This window comes from Mauremys reevesii, linkage group 7, assembly GCF_016161935.1.
Source record: "Mauremys reevesii isolate NIE-2019 linkage group 7, ASM1616193v1, whole genome shotgun sequence".
Classification (NCBI taxonomy): Eukaryota; Metazoa; Chordata; order Testudines; family Geoemydidae; genus Mauremys; species Mauremys reevesii.
In genome coordinates this window covers 17598779-17625493 of record NC_052629.1, presented here as the reverse complement: position 1 = coordinate 17625493, position 26715 = coordinate 17598779, and the positions used below count along the sequence as shown (strand labels likewise).

Below are 26715 nucleotides of genomic sequence, written 5' to 3'. Positions count from 1 at the left end.
TCAATCCTACATGCAGATTCTTTTTCTAGCGCTTACAGTACTACTGATAAAATAATAAATTGGGAAGTCCATAACAGCTACTATAGGAAGCCACTAAAGGGACGAAAGGGGAAGGTTAGTCATTGTCAACATCTGATAAAAATCACAGCTAATTCAGTTTACTTGAGAACATAGCTGAACATTTTCTGTTACTTTTTTTTTTTTTTTAAAGTTGCTGTTACTATTAGGAATTTCTACAGAATAAAGTTTAGTGGAAACCAAATTTCTTTTAGCTATAATGTCACAAATATGTTTTCCACTTCTTTTCTCTTTACTGCTCATTTGGTTTTATAAGAGATTAAAAAAAATGCAATAGCAAAGTTAGATTAACAGTTATTTTGTGCAATGCCTTAGAAGTGCTCATAAAATTAGAAAAGTTATTTTATATCATTTTAAAAGTTGTTGCATGCCACATAAAGTCATTTAGAATTATTAGTGTGTTACTAGATTCAGGGTCTTCAATCAGAAATTAAATGGTTCTGGGTTTATACATTTTAAAACAATTTAAAATTAGTGAAAGTGCTTCCCATTCCTAGGAACTCTCTAATCTTCCAAATTAAATTTCTCTGTAAGAGAAAGATCACAGATGGGCTTTTCACCCAGTTTAACCCCAGGTGTTTGAGAGATTTGACACCTAGGCCAAAGAGCTTTCCACAGACAATTTACTAACAAGCTGATTATAAAGAACTTGAAACACATTGTTTGAAACTGTCTCAACTTTCCACAACTTATTGTTAAAATATCTATTTCATATATGCAGCAAGTTTATTTTCAAAAAGTATTTTTAAATAATAATCTTATATTAAAACCAAGAATGAACATTGATTTCAGTAGACTATCAGCTTATAATGTAGCATCATACATGTGTCACAAACTAGATTCTAACTTTAAATTATAGCTATACCATAAAACATGACATTTTGGGGTATCATTTGTTTTCCCAGTAACTTTTATATAAGCATGCTTAATTTGTAAGTAGGAAGTTAACGGGGGAGGGATCTTCAATGGACTGCAGTGGATGTTCACAGTGCTGAGGGGAGGAGTGGATACAAGAGCCCCTGCCTGCATGGCTGCAACGGCTTCCCTCTCCATTCCCAGCTCCACTGTCTTGCCATTGACTGACAAACCAACTAGCCGGTTGGCTCTTGTGGGCCACCACTTGCCTATTTAAAGCCTCTTGTGCCTGCCGGTGACCATGATCATTGCTGGCCTGAATGGATAAGGTAAAAGGGACCAACTCTCAGAGTTAAAGGAGATCCAGGATGTTTCTGGTTGTCATTTTGCCTATGGGAAAAAGGAGAGACCTGAAGTCATAGAATCATAGAAGTCTTTGCAGACTGAGGCCCTTTCTTGGTAACCTCTACCACCCCACATGTGGCAGGAGGTAGAAGGGATTCAGAAGTGAGCTGAGTCCTAAGGGGTCTACTCTGAGTTACTGGTTATATGTAGGGTTGTTGATTAATTGCAGTTAACTCATGCGATTAACTCGAAAAAATTAACTGTGATTAAAAAAATTAATCATGATTAATTGCACTGTTAACAATACCAATTGAAATTTATTAAATATTTTGGATGCTTTTCTACATTTTCAAATATTTTGATTTCTATAACAACGCAGAATACAAAGTGTACACTGGTCACTTTATATATATTTTATATTACAAATATTTGTAATTATAAACAAAAGAAATAGTATTTTTCAATTCACCTCATACAAGTACTGTAATCTCTTTATCATGAAAGTATAACTTACAAATGTAGATTTTTTTTGTTACATAACTGCACTCGAAAACAAAGCAATGTAAAACTTTAGAGCCTACAAGTCCACTCAGTCCTACTTCTTGTTCAGTCAATTGCTAGGACAAACAAGTTTGTTTACATTTACAGGAGATAATGCTGACTGCTTCTTATTTACAATGTCACCCAAAAGTCAGAATAGGCACTTTTGTAGATGGTGTTTCAAGGTATTTATGTTCCAGATATGCTAAACATTCATATGTCCCTTTATACTTCGGCCACCAATTCAGAGGACATGCTTCCATGCTAATGATGCTTGTTAAAAAAAATAGCGTTAATTAAATTTCAGACTGAACTCCTTGGGGGAGAATTGTATGTCTCCTGTTCTGTTTTACACACATTCTGCCATATATTTCATGTTATAGCAGTCTCGGATGATGACCCAACACATGTTCATTTTAAGAACACTTTCATAACAGATTTGACAAAAAACGCAAAGAAGGTACCAGTGTGAGATTTCTAAGGATAGCTACAGAACTTGTTTAAGATCCAATGTTTAAGAACCTGAAGTGCCTTCCAAAAACTGAGTGGGATGAGGTGTGGAGAATGTTTTCAGATGTCTTAGAAGAGCAACACTTCGATGCAGAAACTACAGAACCTGAACCACCAAAAAAGAAAAACAACCTTCTGCTGGTGGCATCTGACTCAGATGATGAAAATGAACATGCGTCAGTCCGCACTGCTTTGGATCGTTATCGAGCAGAACCCATCACCAGTATGGACGCATGTCTTCTAGAATGGTGGTTGAAGCATGAAGGGACATATGAATCTTTAGTGCATTTGGCACGTAAATATCTTGCGATGCCAGCTACAACAGTGCCATGAGAACACCTGTTCTCACTTTCAGGTGACATTGTAAACAAGACGTGGGCAGCATTATCTCCTGCAAATTGTAACCAAACTTGTTTGTCTGAGCGATTGGCTGAAGTAGAACTGAGTGGACTTATAGGTTCTAAAGTTTTACATTGTTTTATTTTTGAATGCAGTTATTTTTTATATAATTCTACATTTGTAAGTTCAGCTTTCATTATAAAAACACTGCACTACTAGGTGAAATGAAATATACTATTTCTTTCGTTTTTTACAATGCAAATATTTATAATAAAAATAAATATAAAGTGAGCACTGTACACTTTGTATGCTGTGTTGTAACTGAAATAAATATATTTGAAAATATAGAAAACATACAAAAATATTTAAATAAATGGTATTCTATTATTGTTTAACAATGCAATTAATCACAATTTTTTTAATTGCTTGACATCCCTAGTTATATGGTATGGGAAGCATTAAGAAAGGGATAGATAATAAGACACAAAATATCATACTGCCTCTATATAAATCCATGGTACACCCACATCTTGAATACTGCGTGCAGATGTGGTTGCCCCATCTCAGAAAAGATATATTGAATTGGAAAAGGTTCAGAAAAGGGCAAAAAAATTATTAGGGGTATGGAATGGCTGCCATATGGAAAAGAGATGACTAAGGTAGGATATGACACAGGTCCATAAAATCATGACTGGTGTGGAGAAAGTAAATAAGGAAGTGTTATTTACTCCTTCTCATAACACAAGAGCTAGGGGCCACCAAATGAAATTAATAGGCAGCAGGTTTTTAACAAACAAAAGGAAGTATTTTTTTCACACAGCACAGAGTCAACCAGTGGAACTCCTTGCCAGAGGATGTTGGGAAGGCCAAGACTATATAACAGGGTTCAAAAAAGATCTAGATAAATTCATGAAGGATAAGTCCACAAATGGCTATTAGGCAGGATGGGCAGAGATGGGGTCCCTAGTCTCCATTTGCCAGAAGCTGGGAATGGGCAACAGGGGGCAGATCACTTGATGATTACCTGTTCTGTTCATTCCCTCTGGGGCCCCTGGCATTGGCCATTGTTGGAAGACAGGATACTGGGCTAGATGGACCTTTGGTCTGACCCAGTATAGCCATTCTTATGTATGGTAGGAGCCCTGTAAGCCTCCACTAGACTCAGTTAAATGTCTAATATGTGACAGCAGTGGTTGGGATACATAAGGCCTCTCTCCATTGTTAAAATAATAAAGTTGTGGTCTTTTGTTTAAAATCTATTCTCTGTGTCTGTTGTTTATGTGCCTGTGTTTCCTGATCAAATAACCTTTTTTGTTTATAAACCAATAGCTCTATATACTCAGATTCGGATCTGAAAGTTGAGTTCTGCTCTTTCAAATAAGGTCACAGGCTCTTTAGGCCAAATTCTGCTCTCAGTGGCCAGGCGTGTAGTACAATAATTATGCTTTTGCTGATGTGTATCATTAAAGGGTTCAGCACCATTTCAGCTGCACATGGCATAAATACAAGTTTAGATCAAGACAAACCACTTTCAGCACCATTTCAGAAATCTGTGGATAAAATACATCTGGAGACAGTCATACATAAGAACTGGTGCTGAACATGTTTTGTCTTGGCCTTCATGTGGAGTTAATTAAGCAGGAAGTTGCTGAAACGGTGCTGACTCTGTTGCTGATAAGTGGTAATTCTTCTAGGTTGGACCAAACCACAGATATTTATGCAAACCTCTTACCTTCAGTAAGTTTGCACAGATCTAACAGGCACTTACCCCTATGGTTGGATAAGGAAGAACAGAATCAGCTCAATTCCTTTTAGTTATGTTATTTCCGCCATGACAACAGGATAAAGCATAATTTATTGTGTCACTGAAGTCAGATACGAATCTGGGTATGCCTCAACAAGCAGTTCTGTCACAGCCCCTTTCCCAAGCGTAATCTATACAGATGTCACAAGAGACACTAACCTGTTGGAAGATCAACCAGCTGCAGTTCATTCCTTACCAATCCCAAATTGTTGGGCGTTGATGTGGCAAAGGAAAGAAAACCAGTCAAGCTTGTCCACTCAATGCCCCTGTCATCAGAATAGAATACATGGAGCATATTAGCAGAAATTTTTGAGAGCCTAGAAAATGTTCTAGACTAGTGCAGAATTACTCTATAGCTGCTTCTACACTTTGAAACAAATACATAGCTTTTTTCTATATATTATAGAAACATTTTCTTTATTTAAACAAAATGTGAAAAGCAGGATACATGTATGATAAAAATAAAAAAGATGTAGTTATCAAGTGTGCATTAGACAGTGATTTTCTTGACACCGTCTCTTGTTGGGTCAAGAAGAAGTTTGATTGAGGAACAGTAGGAAAGTTTTGCCCAAAATCTCAGGCACAGACATAGCTTACAGGGAGCAGAATATGTTCACCATAGTGTAGAAGTGGGCCATAAATGCAGGCCATATGAAACCCAGAGATTTGATATTAGAGCACCCTGGAGCTCAGCCGGCGCGGGAAGATGGGACCCGCCCGCGGCATGCACGGCGGCAGGCGCAGCTCCCGGGCTCCGGTGCCTCGGCCCGCCCCGGCATGCGGAGAGCTCCACCGCCAAAATCCCGCCCTCCCCGCCCGCCCCCCGCCGCCGCTGCTTGGCCCGGCCGGCCGCCCCCGCCCCTGGCCATGCCAGGTTTGATATTAGAGCACCCTGTTCGATCTGGCACACAAAGTTGTGGGGTAAACAGATCAGTCCAGAGTAGCCAGGATGCATTTGCATGCTTCTAAGCAGCCAGGAATTAGTAGAGGTGGTAATAAGAAGACACATTCCCTTCCTATCAACATCAAGGACAAAGGAAGAGGGAGGAGAGCGTGAATAACCAAACAGATTTGAAAAATGCCCCATACAACGGGTGCCTGATGACCTGACATTATACGACAATGAAACTCCAGTCTCACGTAAACATGCAACATTTTATGTTTGTATATCAGCAGTTAGTATATTATAGGGAATATCCTGAAATGTCTGGGAGATGGATTAGGAAGCCCAAAAAATCTTTGTCGTTGCCAGATTCTATTCTATGATTTAATTTAATTGTATTATTTCTGCAAAGTTGTTGTACATTATAGAAACACCACAGAGCAATTATAATTCATATTATTCCCAGTAGCCATTTCCAGTCCTCTTTAAAAGAACAGAAGCATGTTCTAGATTTTTAGTAATCAACTCAGACTATCAAATAAGGATTAGTAATACTGCTGTTCCCTTTGATGCCATTTGGCCATCTGTCCATGTTAATAATGATCTATTGCATCCCAGGACACCCAGATTAACTAAGAATTTCTCTCCCATTGTAAATGCTTGCACTGCTGAAGCAATATAATTATTTGTTACTGTCATATGCATATATTAACCAATCTGGAAGAAACTAATAATTCATTGCACTAATTAAGACAACTGTTCTAGTCTAGTAATGACTTCTCTTTTGCTGGAATATTTCCTTTCTACAAAACTTTGTCATAAAACTACTATCAATTTATCTGATGCAATTAAGAGTTACACTAAGCTGGTTTTGTAGCCTACATCTATTTGTTAAAATGTAAAGTTCATGGATTTTATATACACAGCACTTTTTAGAAGCTATTTTACCATTAAAGTCCATAGCTCTGATCAATGTGCACTTTTCAGGGAAATGAAGATTTTGATTAAGAACTTTTAACTCCATTACAGTTTTTAAATCCTCAGGTGGATAACAAGCTGAATCTAGCCAGGGAATGAATCTTGTCACTTTACAATAGACTCATGGAAGAAAGCACAGAAAATTAACTATGACAAAGAGGAAAAAAAGCCAAAATTAATGTGTTTTTCAACCCCAAATTTGTATTCTTTCCACACACTTTGATTTTAATTCAGAAGTACTTTATTGTATTTAAAGAAAAATCAGTTTGCACATTTAAGGTGCCAACATGTAAGAATCTCAGTAATGGTAACAAAATATTTTGAGGAAGGTTAATAAAGAGAAGCTGAAATGGCACTGAATTTGGTATGTCCCAGACACTTTCAGCAGAACTGTGTCCAGTACCTTGTATATAGACAAGGCATCTTCCTGCCTTTTTTCACAGGTATTTGACCATTATGAGAGAGAATGGACACAATGTGGTTTTTTTTAAATGGGTATCTAAAATTAAGTTATCAATTTTGCATCAGAACATAATTAAAGCATTTCATCAATTTTATCTTTATATCGTTTAAAAATAAATTCTTCACTAAAATTCAACATTTCTGAGTTCAGAATTAGTATTGTTACCCAGGAGTAATAAAATGCTAATGCATTAACTCAAAATTTATTATAGTATATCATGTATTACATATAGGTGAGTCATTGGAAAGGATGGCTCTTGCTTTTCTAAATTCAAATATGGCAAAGTGAAAGCTCCACATTGGTAATTGAAACCAATACATAATATGCCAATTCTGCTTATTCGGAGCATAACTGTCCAACATGAAACTAGCAGTTTGACATTGTCCAACAGCACCTCAGCAAAATATTTCTAGAAATCCATGGACAAGCTGTTGGAATTTAAGATGTCCAAGTAGAAATATGTAATTTTCGTAATTGTGACAGAATTCTCCCTTCTGAAAGGTGTCAAACACCTGAATAGAATACTAGTTAGGCTTCAATGCCAGGAACCAGGGAAGAACACAGTATGTTTTCATGCAATGTAAGCTAGGTATAGAGAGAGGAGTAAAATACCATCCTCAAAGAGCCACTGTTTCTCCAATGACAAGCAAACCATCACTATACAAGTTGTTTGCCCACACCAATATAAGTTGCCCTCCAGTTTATTCTCTAATCCAACATTAAAAACCCAGTATACAATAGTGTCATGTTTGAGGAAGCAGTATCACCTTTTTGCTTCGTCTGACTGGGGAAGGTTTTCACAGGCTGCAAGTCTTCACATCTCTTTCCTATGGCATGCTCACATAAAAAAACCCTCAGAAAATAGTTTCCCACATAGCTTATTGTCATTGCTGGTATGATTTTTTCCCCTTTATTCCTTGCCACATTGCAGGGAGCACAGTATTATGTGCAAATTCCTGGTAGATAGATAGATTTGAATTTAAACTCACATGTCCTTAAAGTACATCAGAATGAGTCATGAAACAGAGCTCATTTTGAAAAACTGGAGATGATTTCAGGACAGCTTTAAAAACACTCTCCAGCAAGAGCCAAGGGTCACTCAGGCCACGAAAACTTTTTTGCATTATTTAGGTCCTCAGGATTTCCTCGTACAGTTTGCTGAGTCGCTGCAGACATAAATATACTAATGTTTTGGGCACATTTATGTAAAACTTTCTGAAGCAGTTGTAAGAAAATGCAGTTGCAACAGCACTGCAAGATTCAATCTCAAGGCCCATCATGATTTCATGCATCCGTTAACCATGCATTTTGTCTACAAAAGTAAAAGAACCACTTTTGCCAGATCCCATGTATAAGACATTTCATCCATTGCATCAATAATGTTCTCAAAACCATCATGATAGATCTCTAGTAGATACATTTGTCTCAGTGTAAGGAAATTTTCTAGCAGTTGGAGCACTTTTGTGAAACAGCTCCCTAAAGGAGCAATCAGCCTATGTTAGACTCACTCTTAAACTGAGGCTCTAGTGAATTCATATTCTCTCTATCAATCTTTTCACTTGAGAGAGAACTAAGAGTAAGAGGAATCTGGAATGAACCAGTTTCATTAAACAATGGGGCCGAAATGGCAGTCAAAACCTCAATGCATTAGTAATATTAATAATAAATAATTGTTCAATACAGATTAGTTTAATTACATGCCTTGAATAAAATACACTCAGAGATTTTAGCTAGCAGTCTTTCCACAAAAAATATATATATTTGCAAAATTAAAACCCAAAGGGTATTTACATGCATATGTTCTATAAGAACACTTCCGTCCTCAGAGAATTTAATCATTATTATTTGTATTGCAGTATCACCTAGAGACCAGAGTTGGCATCAGGCCCCCATCGTGTTAGCACAGTACAGACGTAAAAGAAAGACAGTTCCTACCCCAAAATGCTCCCACTTTAATTCAGCTACTGTTCTAGAGGGCACTGTGAGCTTAGTTGTCACTTAGCTGCATGCTAAGTTTATTTTAACTGTATATTTTCAGTTAAAATAAAAAAATCAGAAACCTTTACCTATATTTTAGAGATGAAGTAAGAGTTCATACTAAAGGAAAATTTACTGTATTCCAGACATTTTAATTAACTGCAAAGATTAAAGTGCAATATCCTACATTGCTTACTGATTCCCTTGAAGTTGTTAGAATTGGATAGGAAACATCTCCTAGATTATTAAGAATTAAATCAGGAGATTGAAGCTAGTCTCTTAGAGCTCTGCCTACACAATAAATGATGCTTATCACCATTAAGTAACATTTATGATAGTTTTAGTTCAATTCAAAAACATACTGAGCAAAAAGAAGTCAACAGAAAAATGTTACGTTATCAAACTCCTAACAAGAAGTTTGCGGTGCTAAAAGCCCTTGCCAGTGATCATTTAAGTCTCCATAAAATTAAAACAATTTAAATAAAAATAAAAAATACACATTGATGTAATATATAAAAAAGAATTCTAAAAAAAAAGAAAAGTGTAATTCTTCTGCCATCCATCGCCATATCTTCAGTAGTCCAATGTGGATTCATGGTTTCTTTATCTTTTACATTAAATTTTCCCCATTAGGCATCTCTCATTATGTTGTTTACTTTATAAATATGATTAAATATCTTTTCAAAAGATGCAATATTAATCATATCTACGTCTGAATCTTTTATAACTATAACAGAAGCACTTCCAATTTTCTAAAGCTTCTACCAACCCTTTTAAGAATATTTTTGTAGTTCCAAATTTTATTGGTGTCATTCAAACAAATACAGCTAATGTTCAAGTGGTAGTATAAAATTTCATATTAGATGGATAAACTGATTTTTTTTATATTCATGATACAAAAGCACTAAGGATTAAGAAAACCCCAGCACTAGTATCAATTATTAATGGAAGAAAAGATGAAAATAACTTTTCTGAAAGTTATGCTTTCAACATCCATACAAAATTGTATAATACATTGGTTTAGCTTTAATGAGAAGCCTTTTAAAATGTTTTTTAAAACCATATCTGTGATATGTTAGCAATGCTTTTTAATTTTAAATGCTATAATCACGTTAATGAAAAATAAAAAAGCAGGATTTAGTAACCTCTTGGGTTACATAACAAAATATTAAATGAGAATAATTTCAAAACCAGTTAATAGTAGGAAAAAAAGAAAAATCAAATGAAGATTAAAACAGATATGATGTCCCTGTAATGTCTACTAATCACACCACAAGTTCATTGGTGGAAGAGCCAAAGCAGGGTTATTGAATAGCAGCTAGTATTCCTTCTGTTACTCATATTTTTCTTATGTGTTTGTACAATGAAGGGGCCAATCCTGATTAGGGCCTCTGGACACTACTGTGGTTTTCAATGTGGGGTCCGCAGACTAAGATTTCCCAATGGATCCGCAACTCCATTTGAAAATTTTTAGGGGTTCTCAAATGTGGTCTAAATAATCCATAGTAATAATAAATATTTTATTCCCTTCACTAGTATGGATCTTGAATTTGGTATTCAGAAACATCTCTCTGATTATGTTCTCAAATTGAAGTGCGGGAGATCTTGGTTGGATATTAGGAAAAACTATTTCACTAGGAGGGTGGTGAAGCACTGGAATGGGTTAACTAGGGAGGTGGTGTAATCTCCATCCTTAGAGGTTTTTAAGGCCTGGCTTGACAAAGCCCTGGCTGGGATGATTTAGCTGCGGTTGGTTCCTGCTTAGAGCAGGAGGTTGGACTAGATGACCTCTTGAGGTCTCTTCCAACTCTAATCTTCTATGATTCTATGATTACTCTCCTCCATGTGCCATATAAATACATGGCACTATATATCTATAAATAAATGGTGTCAGTTCTTTAGATTTATGTATGCTCCTTATTAAAAATATCTAAATATTACATGCGTTGTGTCTTACAATTTTTTAAGATCAACTGCTTTTAATTCAGTTTGTACTAAAATTCTATCAGCAGCAGTTTCAGCTTAATATGAATGGGAAAAAAACCAACCCTGTTATTTACCTTTCTGTAACTGTTGTTCTTTGAGATGTGTTGCTCAGATCTATTCCAGTTAGGTGTGTGCGTGCGCCGCGTGCACGGAAGTCAGAAACTTTTTCCCTAGTAGCTACCCGTCAGGCCGGCTGGGGAGCCCCCTGGAGTGGCGCCAATATGACGTTCTATATAAGACCCTGTCAGCCCAACCTCACTTCAGTTCCTTCTTGCCGGTACTCCGACAGAGGGGAAGGTGGGGGGAAATGGAATAGATATGAGCAACACATCTCAGTTACAGAAAGGTAAGTAACAATTTTTTCTTCTTCGAGTGATTGCTCATATCAATTCCAGTTAGGTGACTCCCAAGCCTTACCTCGGAGTCAAGGAACCGCAGATTGATGAATCACTCTGCCAAAGGCCGCATCATCCCGAGAGTGCTGAACGATGGCATAATGGGACGTGAAGGTGTGCCACCGAGGCCCACCGTGGCAGCCCTGTAGATTTCCTGGAGGGGAACGTGTACCAGAAAGGCTGCTGACAATGCCTGAGCTCTTGTGGAGTGAGCCATGACAGCAGGAGGCGGGACGTTTGCCAAGTTGTAGCAAGCACGAATACACCCGGTGATCCATGAAGATATTCGCTGAGAGGAAACCGGAGTGCCTTTCATCCGCTCCGCGATGGCGGCAAATAACTGGGTTGTTTGGTTTATATAGAAGGAGAGCACCCTTCTAATATCCAGAGAATGGAGGTGCTGTTCCCAAAGGTCAGCATGCGGTTTTGGATAGAAAACTGGCAGGAAGATATCCTGACTCACATGGAAACGGGACACCACTTTTGGCAGAAAAGCTGGGTGAGGTCTTAGTTGAACTTTATCTTTATGAAAAATGGTAGTTCGGACACCCGACGTGCAGAAGTGATGGCCACTAGGAAGGCGACTTTCCAGGAGAGATAGAGGAGTGAGCAGGAGGTCAACGGCTCGAAATGGGGACCCATAAGGCAGGAGAAGACCAAGTTAAGGTCCCATGCAGGCACAGGCAGCTTCATTGTAGGGTGGATTTTTTCCAAGCCTTTGAGAAAACACCACATGACTGGGTACGCAAACACTGAGCACCTGGCCGCACCTGGGTGGAATGCAGAGATGGCTGCGAGCTGAACCTTAAGGGATCCAAAGGCTAGGTTCTGGTCCTTCAAGAACATCAGTTAGTCCAAGATGCACGGGATCGAAGTCTGGAGCGGGGGCACCTGCCGCTGAGCAAACCAGCAGGAAAACCTCTTCCACTTAGCCTCATAGGTTAGCCTAGTCGACAGCTTGCGACTTTCCAGGAGCACCCGCCTTACCAGGCCATGAGGTGGAGCGACTGAAGGTCCGGGTGTAGGAGACGATTGTGGTTCTGTCAGATGAGGTTAGGGCTGAGAGGTAGGCATAGGGGAGCTCGAATTGACAGGTCCAGCAGAACCAGGTACCAACAATGGCGCGGCCAGGCAGACGCCACCAGTATAACGTCTGCCTTGTCACGGCGGACCTTGAGGAGCACCTTGTGGACCAGCGGGAATGGTGGGAAGGCGTAAAGCAGTTGGTCCGACCATGTGATCAGGAAGGCGTCCGCTATCAAGCCTGGGCTGTGGCCCCAGAAGGAACAGAAGGCTGGGCCCTTCCTGTTGGTCCGTGAAGCAAACAAATCGACTCGGGGAAACCCCCAGATGTAGAAAACAGAGTGAATGATGTCCCAGCGGATCGACCATTCGTGTGTGAGGAAATGTCTGCTCAAGCTGTCCGCCAGTACGTTTTGGACACCTGGCAGGTACGAGGCCTGAAGGATGATGGAGTGGGTAAACAGAAGGAGGGCTTCTTGGCAGAACGGTGATGACTGGGCTCCGCCTTGTTTGTTCAGATATAATATGGACGTGGTGTTGTCCGTTAGGACTGCTACGCAGTGGCCTTGTAAGTGGAGAAGGAACGCTTGGCACGCAAGGCGAATTGCCCTGAGCTCTTTGATATTGATGTGTATATTGGTAGCTTGCTTTTGTGCCATAAGCCCTGCGTTGTCAGGCTCCTGAGTGGGCCCCCCATCCCAGGGCGGATGTGTCTGTAATCAGGGTCAGGGTGGGTTGAGGGGGATGGAACCCCGGCACCCACTATACAGGGATCCAGCCACCAGCGCAGGGAGTCAAGTATGCTTTGGGACTGTGAGCACCATATCTAGACTATCACTGCCTGGTCGATAAGCTGATACCAACCACGCCTGTAGAGGCCTGAGTCATAACCTGGCGTGTTGCAACATGTAGGTACAGGATGCCATGTGACCCAGCAACCTGAGACACTGCCTTGCTGTGGTGGTGGTAAACTTGCCAAGGTTGGTAATTATGCTTACTATAGCCAGGCGCTGGGCCTCCGGGAGGAAAGCCTTCGCTTGGTTTGCATCCAGGATTGCCTTGATGAACTCTATTGTTTGAATAGGGGAGAGGACAGACTTGCTGATGTTCAGCATGATGCCCAAGCAACTGAACGTGTCCATGACCAGTTGTACTTGAGACCGGACTTGTTGGTGAGAGTAGCCCTGTATAAGCCAGTCATCGAGGTACAGGAAGACGTGCACGTGGGGTTGGCGAAGAAAAGCTGCCACGACCACCATACACTTGGTAAAGATGCGAGGGGCTGTGCACAAGCCGAATGGGAGGGCTGTGAACTGATAGTGCGTCTTGTTCACCACGAAACGGAGTAAACGTCTGTGAGGCGGAGTAATTGAAATATGAAAGTACGTGTCTTTCATACCGAGGGCGGCATACCAGTGAGGGAATAATAGTGACTAAGGAGACCATGCAGAACTTCAGGCTGACGATGTGCTTGTTGGGCTCCCTGAGGTCCAGAATGGGTCTTAGGCCTCCCTTTGCCTTGGGGACAAGGAAATAATGGGAGTAGAAACCCTTGCCCCTGAGTGCCTAAGGCACTTCCTCCACTGCCCCTAGGGCAAGGAGGGATTGTACCTCCTGGGCGAGGAGCTGCTTGTGAGAAGGGTCCCTGAAGAGGGTGGGATGGAGCAGAAATGGATGAATATCCTGTCTGCACCGTGCGGAGGACCCAATGGTCCAATGTAATACGGGACCAGGCATGGTAGAAATGGGATAGATGGTTCAGCAAGGGATAATTGTCCGGGGTGTGAACTGGTGGTTCGTCCTTGAGCGCACATTCAAAATAGACGCTTAGGGCCCAGGGGTGGCTTGGATTGTCCTTGACCCTGTCCGGAGAGGGGACGTGACGATCTACGTCGAGAGTACCTGCTTCTCCGACGGGAGAAGTCCTGCCTGGGTCTAGGTGGGAAGGGACGTTGCTGGGTGGTCTGGGGTTTAAATGGCTTTCTTTGGTTAGCCAGAGTATGCATAACCAAGAATTTAATAGACTTTCTTGTGTCCTTTAAGGTATGTAGGGGGGAATCGGTTTGCTCTGCAAACAGGCCCTGACCATCAAAGGGGAGATCTTGGATAGTGTGCTGCACCTCAGGTGGAAGTCCCGAAGACTGGAGCCAGGCGTTCCACCGCATGGCGATGCCGGATGCCAGAGTGCGTGCAGCCGCATCCGCAGCATCAACAGAACCCTGAAGGGAGGTTCGAGCTACCAATTTTCCCTCCTCAGCAATGGCCCCCAGTTCCATACGAGCCTCTGCTGGGAGAAGGTCTTGGAACTTAAGGACCGCAGACCAGGAATTAAAATTGCATCTACTGAGGCTCGCCAGCTGGTTCGCGAGCCATAGCGAGAGATCACCAGTAGAATAAACTTTTATTCCGAAAAGGTACAGCCTTTTGGCATCCTTTGATTTGGGAGCGGGCCCTTGTTGGCCTTGTCTTTCTTTTGCATTCACCGCGTCCACTACAAGCGAGCATGGGGCGGGGTGGGTGAAAAAGTATTCATATCCCCTAGTAGGGACAAAGTATTTTCTTTCCACCCCTTTGGCTGTGGAGGGAATGGAAGCTGGGGCTTGCCAGAGAGTTTTGGCATTGGTTTGAATAGTTTTATTCATGGGGAGGGCCACCCTGGAAGGCCCTTCTGGGCCTAAAATGTCCACTATAGAATCCTCCTCCTCCACAACCTCTTCAGCTTGGAGGCTCATATTAAGGGCTATGCAGCTAAGTAGTTCTTGTAGGACTCTAAAGTCCATCGGAGGTGGACCAGATGAGGACATGCCAGCCACAGCCTCATCAGGGGAGGATGAAGACGACTCCACCGGGAGAGCCGGGAGGGAGGTGGCTCCTTGGTCAGATGTGGGTAGCTCTTCCTGGACGCCTGGGGTAGCCCCTACCACGGGTGCTGATTCCACGGGTTGCTCCAGGTCTGGAGAGGGGCAGCTGAGGGTTGCCTCAGGAGGCCGGGTATCTGAGCGCGACGACAGCTGGGCAACTGGGGAGGTGGCACCCTGGGCCTGATGATATGCCCAAGGGGTCCAAAGTTGCCACTGGGGTTGCCAGCTGGGCGCTGGGGGGTCATGACCGAGGCCTTCCAGGCCTGACTGGGGAATGTCCGAAACCCCTGAAGCTTTCCCCGATCTGCAGGAGGGGATTGGGATTGCAAAGGCCAAGGAGGAGCAGTGCGCAAATGGAGCAAGGGGGGCACCGAGTCCCTTGACAGACGAGGGTCATACGGAGATCGGTGTCATAGAGCTGATCGTGACTGCGACCGATGCCGTGTTGAAGAGCGGTGCCGCGATGAAGAGCAGTGCCATGCCGGGGAGTGGTGTCGTGCCGGGGAGCGGTGCCACGAAAAGGATCGGCAACAAGTCATGGGCCGGTGCCGCGAGGATGATGAACCTGGACCTCAAGCAGGACCATGTTCCAGCAGTTGACAGCGACCTCGAGCGTGAACAGCTCCAAGGGTTGGGGCTGCGGGACCAGCGCCGCAAGTCTAACCGGTGCCATGAGTCAGACCAGTACCTGGAGTGGTGCCGGGACTCCGAATGACGCCGGGGCTCAGAGTGGCGTGGAGATGCTGGTCTGAGGGCTAACAGTCTGAACATCGCCGGTCTGCCCTTGGACGGTACCGGGACTCAGGCCGGAGCTGGTGCTTGGATCGGGGACACTGGTGCTGTCATTTCGATGAGTCCTCTGGTGGGCTCAAAGGTATCTGGAGTGGAAGGCAATGTAACCTCTTCCACTTGCCCGGTCCCTTGCACATGGCTGCCATGAGGAGACCAGGGCCTAGTGGTCTTGTCAGAGGCCTGGTCCGAAGCTTGTTTGGTTGGGGTCAGGGTGACCGCTTCAGGCCTAATAGAGGGTCCTCCCAAGGCTTGCTTTTTTCGAGCAACTGGGGAGTGGGAACAGTGCCGGGACGGGCATCTCTGGGGCCCGGGAGATTATTGGTCCTGAGGCAGGCACGGGATCTTCTGTGGTGCCGTGGCCAGTACCGCTGGGGGAGCAGTGCACACCGAGGCACTCGGTCCTGCATCTTGAAAGGGATGAAATGCGGACTCCATGAGGAGTTGCTTGAGTTGGATTTCCCCCTCTTTTCTTGTTTGGAGCTTGAACGCCTTACAGATTTTACACTTGTCAGCTTGATGGCCCTCCCCCAGATACCTAAGGCAGGAGTTGTGGGGATCGCCCGTAGGCATGGGCTTGTTGCAAGAAGTGCAAGGTTTGGAGCCCTGGGACGGCGTGCCCCAGAGTCCCACAGGACACTCGTTGAATGCTAAACTGCCCTCAACTACTAAACTACACTTAACACTACAGTAACACTTAACACTAAGATAACTATCAACAATTAACTAACAAAGGTAACTACTAAGAAAAAGCTAGGGATTAGTGGAGCACTTGAGAAACAAGAGACCACTGTTCCAACAACCATCATGGGTGGTAAGAAGGAACTGAAGTGGGGTCGGGCCGGCAGGGTCTTATATAGAATGCCATATCGGCGCCACTCCAGGGGGCTCCTCAGCCAGCCCGACGGGTAGCTACTAGGGGAAAAGTTTCCGACTTCCATGCATGCGGTGCGCACACACACCTAACTGGAACAGATATGAGCAATCACTCGAAGAACAAAATAAACCTTAACAAATGGAGTGGAATTAGTTCCAATGAGAGAAGGAACATGAATAGTAAGAGCCATATAAATCAGACATTGTAATAAAGTTTATCATGTTAGAAAGAATTCTCTGTCCTCCAATGTTCTAGAGAATATGCAAACAGCTAACGTTCATCCTAGGTCAAGAGGCACATTAGTTACCAATTCAAATATTTACAGTTCAATGCAATTTCCAATCTAATTTTCACAAAGAGGTATTGGTTTTGCAGAGCAAAGATACTAGGGCAGAAAATTCAACTGGATAATTTTCTTGTGTGTCAAAATGACTGCATTGCGTATGGAATACTAAATACTATAATTCTCATCCCCCCAAACGATTAGCAAGAATTAAAAACAAACTCACTTGACTTCGCAGGAATGGATGCTTAACTCCTTGTGTAAAAGTCCACTGGTAAGATTATACACTAAGACTGAGCCATTGCTTGTACCTATAGGAAGTCATTTGTATTTTATAAAAAAAATATATGCAGAGCCGCTTTTGAAGTAATTTTTAAAAATGAAAACACAAGAGTCACAACTACTCCAAATGATTTAATCTATAAATAAGTCACACTTCCAGCACAAAGTGGGCACTTTGATTTCTAAAGGATTAAAGTTTAAATCCTACTTCAAAGATTGTAAGGTTCAGTTTATGCCAGGAAACATTCATGTACCTGTTAGGGCTTCCAACTTTTAAAATTTGCTGAAGATTTGGGAACAAAAGTGGGTTGGTTTTTTTAAATTACAGAAAAGCATGTTCACTAGATACTAAAGTACCAGGTAGTTTTACTTTTATTACACAAGTAGAGTTGCTGAATCATATGTGAAGATAATAAATTGGTTTCCTCAATAATCCAGAAGGAGCAACATGGCAAATTTTCATAAATCAATATTTACAATTCTGCTTTCTCTTCTTTAGGGAAAAAAAACATTTCTCTTTTAAACTACAAACCAATAAATGTATTAAGAGCTTCTAGCTTAAACCAATTAGATCAAAAAACTTCATGGATAATGAAGTTTATATTTTTTTTCTTAATAGTAAACCCAGTAGAAATAGTGCACTTTTCCCCTCTAACAGATTGTTATGGGTATAGATATGGAAATGACTGTCTAAAGCCGTGGTTCTCAACATGTACTCCAGGGGATATGCAAAGGTCTTCCAGGGGGTATGTCTTCTTATTTAGATCAGTATTTCCCAACCTGGAGGTTGCAGGCCCCATCAGGCTCACAAGATGGGTTTAGGGCAGTGGTCGGCAACCTGTGGCCTGCGGGCCACACGCAGCCCGTCAAGGTAATCCACTGGTAAGCCGTATGTGCCCCATCAATGTAAATAAATTGTTTTGCAGTCTGCCAGCAGATTACCCTGACGGGCTGCGTGCGGCCCACGGGCTGCAGGATGCCCACCACTGTTTTACAGGGATTGCAAGTACAAGGAATTGTCTAAGGCCCCATGCCACAGGGGCTCCCATGAAGCTAAGTTACATGCTTCATCCCTGTTGCTTGGGCTCAGGCTTCAGGGAAGGCTCAAAAGTGAAAAACAGGCTCAAATATTACACTGAAATATAAGTACAATATTTATATTCCAATTGATTTATAATAATATGGCAAAAATGAGAAAGTAAGCAATTTTTCAGCAATAGTGACACTTTTTAATTTTTTGATGTCTGATTTTGAAAGTAAGTAGTTTTTAAGTAAGGTGAAATTTGAGGTACACAAGACAAATCAGACTCCTGAAAGGGGTACGGTAGCCTGGAAAGGTTGAGAACCACTGATCTAAAGAACGGGATAAAAGACTGGTGCTTAAAGAACACATTCTCGGTATACAGCAAATATTATCCTATAGTGCTGAAAGCATTTTATAGCTACATATTGGTTTCTTAATCTTCATATTTCACTCTTGGAACAAATACTAAGGCAACAGCTATAGTGGAAGGATTCGATATTTGTCAGTATACAGTGATTTTGCTATATACTAGAAATTTACAGGTAGGAACAGACAAAAATTCTGCTTGAGAACTAGAGTTTGATGTAAGGATATTTACAATGTATATTTTTGGCATGTGATGTTGATAATTTGTGTTTTAATCGTAATAAAGCTTTAACTTTTTTAATCTCAAAAAGTCTACTGTCATTAAATAATTATTGGATGACATTATTTGCAATAGTACTGACTGACTAAAACAGGATTTATTAGGAGGATTTACAATTTCCCAGAGTGAAATCCTGTGTATGAGAACTGGAATGTGTAAATGGCTCCCAAAACACCCAGCTGTGGCCACAGGAGGATTCCCCAGCACAGACATTGTGATAGACAACTATAAGATGCCTTCTGAAGGTCCCTTTGCAATCCCTGGTAAAGGGAGTAGAATGGGGATGTTGGGGGCTAGACTCCAGCATGCCATGTCGCAGAGATTCCAGACAATGCTGAAGCCCATACGTGTAGTCTGGGGAGGTTGCTGTAATTTAGCCAGGCTCCAAGGGCTTTCCAAAGTGAGGTGAGTCACTTCAGCCCCAGGAGAAGTAAAGAATCAGGGTCCAGTCTTGCAAACATTACAGTGTGTCCCAGGCCCCAGTCCTGCAAGTGGCTCCACTCAGGTAGATGCCTGAGCCTGGCTGGAATCCCAGTCAAGTCACTGGTGCTATACACTAGCACGGGGGGTCTTGCCAATCTGGAGCCAGTTGCAGGATCGGAGTCTAAATAGCAAGGGTTTGCAAGATCAGGCCCTCAATGCCAATCACAGTAGTATCAAGATGCTTTAGGTCAGAATCAAATATGGCAAGGAAAAATTGCACGGTTAAAATTAATCACATGGTTAAAATTAAGTATATGCTTAGTTACTCAGTTGAATCGGGGCCTTAAGGCACGTATTGAGATCATTAATTTGTTTTGGGCAAGTGGCATACAGAAGTGAATTTCTAGGAGGGTTTGGAATGAGGAGCGACCACTGCCTTACAGAACAGGTTTTGGTAAAGTATTCCATGAACAGAGTGCAACATGGAAGACAGAAATACCAACAAAATACCTGTTTCTAAGCACAAGACAGCCAAACCACCTAAATTTACAAGCTGCACCACTACACAAAAAATATTTCTAATGAAAGTTACTAAAATGGCCACCGCTTTGGACAGTATTAAAAATAGACTGAAATTATCCTTGGTTTTGTACAACCTTCACACACAAGTACAACATTCAGAGTACTTACCAACAGCTAAGAGAGGCTGATACTGTTTTATGTTTTTTGTGGTTAGAGGTGGACACATACGGATAGCAAATGGAGGTAAAGGAAGTCCTGAGAGAAGCCCGGTCAGCAGGAATTTGAGGTGCACTTCTTGAAAGAAAGAATTTTTTAACTGTTCTTCACCAGTAACTGCACCTTGTCCTGCTTTATATTAAAACAATGAATCTTCTGTAAGCATTGCATTTTAATCTGACAATAGATATATACTTACCAGCTGCAAGGCCTTATAAAATAAGGCAATTAATTACCAATAAATGTATGCAGTAGTAACTTGTATTTAAAGAGGCATTCAACATTGTTGCAATAGATACAGGCAGAACTATCTTCAGGAGACTTACATTTCAGCTGATAATTGCTTAAATCTCAAACCCCTTGCCTCCACCTGCCCCCATTTTTATCTTTAGGAATACAAATATGTACATTTTGTAGATTCTGATTTATTTCCATAAACTCAGAAGTGGCTTCATTTTTGTCTTTTACAGTTCCAAAGTGTTTTGTAGTCTATTTGGAGGGGAAAAGAAGGGACAATTCTGGAAAGTTAATATGGTATATACTCCACTTCTAGACATTAAGTGCACATGCACAGCAGTTATAAAGACAGAAGGAAAACAGAGCCTGATTCTCTGGTGCCCTATGCTTTGCACAGCCATTTACACCAATGCAAAGAAGTTGTAAGAAAGGTACCAAATCAGAATGGCACTGGTGTAAATGACTACATAATGTGCAGGTAATGGAGAATCAGGTCCTAAGTGTCCCTCTTTAATGCTCCAAATCATATTAAGTTATCGAAAAGAAGGGTTTTTTGAACAGTAGTCTGCTGAGGGTGAAAATTCATTCAAGTGCAGTATATCTTTACACCATGTCGGGAACAGGTAAGCTTAGCCTGACTGTGAGATGTGACCTATCTCTGCATTGGATTTGAATAGGCTAGTGCAGAAAAGACCCTTACTCAAATGCAGTGAACCCAAATTCTCACACAGGTGGTTCACAGGAACTGTTACCATTATTCCCACATTTACAGAGGTTCTCCTGCTATTGCAATGTTGATTATTTTCCCAACATTACTTTTTTAGGAGGAGCAAACACAAGGTACATTGTCTTCATGTCATAGAAATATTAACTGAATATTTTCTTTAAAAAACAGAAATGCTGTTCAGGTTTGCAACATTACAACTCAAACTCAATCTAGCTTCAATATTTACAAAGAGTCCATAAATCATAAGATTTTCTCTTTAGTTTTAAAAGTCTAGCTGTAAAATTATTATTTGTAACTCTTACCTATCATGTTATCCAATGAAAGATCTGGAAGTTTATTTTGGAATGCTCCTACAGGAATTCCACAGAAAGCAACAGGTGAATACAACGGTGATGCACTTGAATTGCTTTAAAGGAAGAAAAAATAAGTTGTGAATGCAAAAGGGCACGGCTGCTTGCTTGATGCACTCAGTTCTAATTTTTCCAGAACTGTTCTTTGCAATGTCACTTAAACCCCCTGCTACTTATTATCTGCAACATTATTTTGGTGAGTTTCCATATATAATCTCACCAATATAAGGCAATTATCATGCTAACTCAAAGCAATTCTCATCTTCCCTATACACATTTTCTAAGCAATCCTCTTTGCTTTGCATTTGTGACAAGTTACCCCAATGTAGTTCTTGTTCTGAACTGACATCCAAAATTTTATACGTGTATTTTTCCTTTACTATTCCTATTTTAACACCAAATTAACCAGTGCAGTAGCCACAGACCTCATATCTAGAAAAGTATTAATCTACAGTTTAGAACATTATAGCTACATTATTTTAGAACCTGGTTACATCAGAACATTCCCTGTCCCAACCCCTTTTTAACTGACTCAATATTCAAATGCCTTATAGCAATGTATCAAATTCAGCAAAGTAGATAAACAGGGGTGTAAAAATCAACCTCCTTAAGCCATCTAAGGACTTGTCCATGCAAACATTTAGTTTGCAACAAGCTGGAGCTTGAATCTACCACTAGCCCGAGTAGATTAATAAACCAGACCTAAGGAGGGATGTTGTTACCGGACTTGTAAATGCCTCTTTTTTTAGTTTAATGAGGAACCAAGAGGGGAAACTATGGTGAGGGGGGCTTGTAGGGCTGCTCCAGGCCACGGGGGATCCGGGGAGGAGGACATTCACTGACACCTACTAAAAAGTGTTCTAATTTCCAGACTATTTTGGCAGCCCTTTCTCCATCCAATCAAAACACATAGGTCTTTTCTTCAGGAGACTGGTTTTGTCTGAAGAAAGCTGAATGACCATGCTCAGGGTAGGAAGGAGGGATAAAGCTGAAGGAAAATTTTCCTTGAAAAAAATGTTAATGTTGGTCTCTACTGTATTTTTGGATAAATGTTAAAAAAGTGGGAGGGAGGAGGGAATAAAATCCCTTCCCCAAAACACAAATGAAATCTAAAGCCCTTTAGTTAATTATAACTATTTTAATCCTCCTACTGCACATAAATTTGCTGTATTTTCAAGAAGTATGACTCACACTGTTACCTTTATGTTATCACATAATGTGATTAAGTGCTTCGTGTAAATACAATTAAACACCAATGTAACAGAAACATAATAAAATTACCTGTTACGTAAATTTCTGCCAGAAATGGTAGACTTCAGTTCCCATATCATTACTCTGCCGTCACTGACTATGAGAGCAGCAGAGTTCTCATTCACTGGGCAGCACACCATACTGAATGGGCGAACCGTCTTTGTCACCCTGATTGCATCAGACTGACTTCGTAAGTCATAAATCAGCTCCTGAACTGGATCTGGATCTGTAATATCAAAGTACCAAGTATAAGATACATAAAATTCAGATCCCAAAATAGGATAATATTCTTGGAGGGTAATATGGTTAAATGGGAAGAACAATTTACTTTTTTGTTAAGATGCATAGAATGTTCATAGGAAAACAAGTTTTTATGAAAGAAAATTAGAAATTAAACACATTTTCACTTTTAACTTATACAACAGGTGGTCTTAAATTCTACTGTGGGTATCCTTTTACCTTGAAAATGGGTAATTCCATTACAATTTTTCAAACATAAACATGAATTCTCTATTTCCAAAACTTCTCTTCAAAATAAGTGAAAGAAAGGTGTCCTCTAGATTAGTAAACAGATAGTGAAATAAGATCTCCAAAATATGCTAACTCAAAAGCCAATTTGCCTTGGGACATCCTCTTCTCTGCTTAATCTAAAATACATTTCTGACATGCTTGTAAAATTGGAACACGAGAACGTGATGCCTATAGCAGCTCACTAAAAATACACAAACCACAAAAGCCTATTGAAAGACCTTATCAGAACCACCACTTATTCCCGGCGGATTTTAAAATTTACAGGCTTAAGCATGTATATAGAGTTAGCTTATGTCCTTTACTCCCTGTTTAATTTAATTAAAACATTTAACTGAGTAATATTCTGTTACACAACCAATGACAGAAGTTTAGTAACTTAGAACTGGAATTACAATACTATATTAGTTGACCCCAATTTACATTAAATTCTTCAGAGCAAATTGTTTCCAAAAACTTGTGTATACATATAATAATGTATTTAGAAACATAAGCATCCTTTGCTTTGTCCAACGACACGGTAGAACAAATTAAATACCATTTATTGGGATTTTCCCTACAGATTTGATTATTAAGATGATTCATAATTTAAAAAGATTATTTATTCAGCAATTAAAGGATATTCAGGCTCTTATCTTGCATTAAAAGCCAAGGGAATGTAGAATTAAGTTGGAGAAAACAGTGGAAATTCAATTAATTTAGTGAAGAAAACTCATGACCAACCATCACAACAAAAAGCAAATACAATTTATTGTAAAACTAGGTTTTAATGTTTTGCAGAAAAAGTGTTTGTATTTGAAAAAAATAAATTAAAATTTAGGCCAGAGGAGCTGATTCTGACATCAGACTCAGTTTTGATCATTTGTTGGCACTAAACTCACCTGGGTCCTCATTTGGTGTACCAGTTATACTAATGTTAGATCTGCGAACTCTTAAAGTTATACAACCATTCTCGTGTAGGCAAAACAAAGCATCACGCTGAAAGCATGGAATTACCTGTATAAACAGATGTCAAAAAGCACTGCATTAAACACAAGATCACAGTGTGCAATTTATGTTAATATGCATCAGAGGGTGCATGCTCATTTATATTGAAGGAGTTACTAAAGAATATACCACTAAGGAACTACTTAAACCAATGTATCTAGTTATATTATCTGTAAAAAGGCATTGTAATGGAGATTTCGGTCCCCTGTGCAAAAAGCCCAGGAACTCATTTAAGCAAACTCAGTGGCAGTCTTTAGTTTAAAAAAATAGTAAAAATCTGGGTATCACATATTAACAATGAGATTTTCAGCATAGGTTTTCTTTTAAACCATGTTATAAAATTATTCAGCATAGGAACTTTATTTTTAGAGCTATCTGAATAGTTATATTATACAAATATTTGTGAATAAAACCTCAGTTCCTTGTAATTCGGGATTACATATTATTCATGAGTAGTCAGACAACTGCTGGGTATTCAAAGAAATGTCTGCAATGCCTAAGAATTTCAACAGTTTAAGCACCAAATGGAGTAATTGGAATGCCTTTTAATATAAATTTAGCAGTTAAAAATAAGGAGTCATCATGTGAACAATCAGCTCTGCTAAGACTACAGTTTGAGAACCTCTCTTTAATAGCATCATCAATATCTTTGGAACTAAACTGGAAAATCAATTGATGGTTCAAATGATACTGGTACAGGTGAAATCAGTCGGCTTATGAGGAACTTGATGTTTTCCTTTTTAGGGGGATGGGAGGACATTCTTTCCACATGTACATACACAATTGCACTCACATTTGTTGTAGCTGTGATATTTTGCTCTACTTTTTCTCTAGTCCCAGGAATTCATGATTCCATAAGAACAAACAGATTTCAATAAGACCATAGACTTGATTTAGCTACCCAATCAAGCAAAGACAGATGCTCAGAAAAGTGCATGTAATCTTGTGTGTAAAAAGCTAAAACACACAGAAAATGAAATCTCCTTTTTCCACAGAATTGTTTCCACACTGGTAGCTTTTATATCACCACAAAAAGGCTGGATATGCAGTAGGCCTCTGTGAGCTTAATTAAACAATGCCTGCTACATCAGGGGCCAGCTTTTCCCCTATCTAGTTTATTTCTTTTCACTGTCTGTTACTCATCAAAAGAAACTGTCAGTGGGTGAGGAACTTACGGATGCCACATTGCTTCTAATGGCCATGCACTTCTCCCACTCTTGCCCAACTAGCCTCCCCACCCTTTACCAGGAAGCACTTAAAAAGTCATTTAAAAATGGAACTTGCAAATATTTTCACCCTGACATGAGTTTAGAATGAACATAATTCACAGTTTTCAATCTTTTCATTTTTTCCCTGCCCACACAAATGTAAACTATTTGGAAAATGCAACTGTTATGTTGAATGATTACACCCTGCTGCATGAATATCTCAACAGCATGTCAGTATTCCAAATGGAATCTTGATCAGACAAACTGAATGACTAAGGATTCACAAAAAACAGGAAAGATTAAATGTGGAGATAGTTTATGAAAAGAAGCCAGTTTACCTTGCCTAAAGCTACTGACCTAGGCCCTGCTCCAAGTTACACTGGTGTAAGTGAGAACAAAACTTAACCATTGCAATTGAGATACTGCAACCTCATGATTTTTCAGAATCATGTGTTAGAAATAATATAAACAAAATCAGTTTACACACTTATCTCCAGCAACCAAGCTACATCATATTTTAAAAAAAAATTGAGCAGGGCATGCAGGAGAATGAAACAGATACAGAGATATATTTTAAATTGGCAGACTGCAACTTTATTAATTTTAATGAGGAGAGGTACTTCAGTCTGTGAAGACATGTTCTCCCCTCCTTCCTAAAGCTACATCCATCTCCCACCTTGCTTATTCATGTTTACATTTGGGAGTTGATATCTTTCTGCACTGGCCACAGGTTGTGATGAAGTTACCAACTTCACTTATTAAACTTACAGCTTTTAAATACCTTTCCTTATTAGCCTCTAACCGGGTCTCCAGGATGCTATGGGAAAGTAAACTCCCCCAGACACTACATGAATCTTCCCCCGAGGGAAAAATTCCTTCTTGATTCCAAAACTGGTGATCTGGTCAGATGCACAGAATCTTGAAAATACAGTTCAAATTATACCTCCATTTTTCCAATAGGGACAGTACAGCAGTAATCATGCCAGAATGGCTTATGCAGGCATGCCAGTGAAGCTTTATATGCAGCAAGGAGATGGGAGGGATGGGAGAGCCAATCATCTCTCTCTCTCTTCCAAGGGCCAATGGATGGCAGGGGGAGGCAGAGGCACCTCTTCTCTACCTCTGCCCAGGAAAAATCTTTACTTGCAATGGGGTTGGGGTGGAAGAGAAAGGCTGTGGAGCGCTCAAGCCTACTCCACCCAGTCTATCCCCTGCCAGTCTGATCAACAACTGTTCTTGCTGAGATGGAGGGGGCAATTTTGTGATCATACCATGGTTTGAACAAACCATTCCATGTGTCATGGAACCCTAGTTCTAAATTCAAGATT

At 40.6% G+C, this 26715-nt stretch overlaps 1 protein-coding gene across 4 annotated transcripts in view; it reads right to left on the bottom strand.

The window, feature by feature from the left end:
- WDR11 (WD repeat domain 11) overlaps nt 1-26715 on the bottom strand; it is a 75598-nt gene that overhangs the window by 28461 nt on the left and 20422 nt on the right. For 2 of the 4 annotated variants that reach the window (XM_039481323.1, XM_039481326.1), the window contains exons 7-12: nt 24074-24188; nt 22695-22890; nt 21366-21469; nt 20052-20231; nt 17213-17297; nt 4631-4737 (exon numbers count right to left, since the gene is read on the bottom strand). In XM_039481323.1, coding sequence (XP_039337257.1) covers nt 4631-4737; nt 17213-17297; nt 20052-20231; nt 21366-21469; nt 22695-22890; nt 24074-24188 — 787 coding nt within the window. The remainder of the gene's footprint in view (nt 1-4630; nt 4738-17212; nt 17298-20051; nt 20232-21365; nt 21470-22694; nt 22891-24073; nt 24189-26715) is intronic. The other 2 variants (XM_039481325.1, XM_039481327.1) reach the window with 1 other exon arrangement.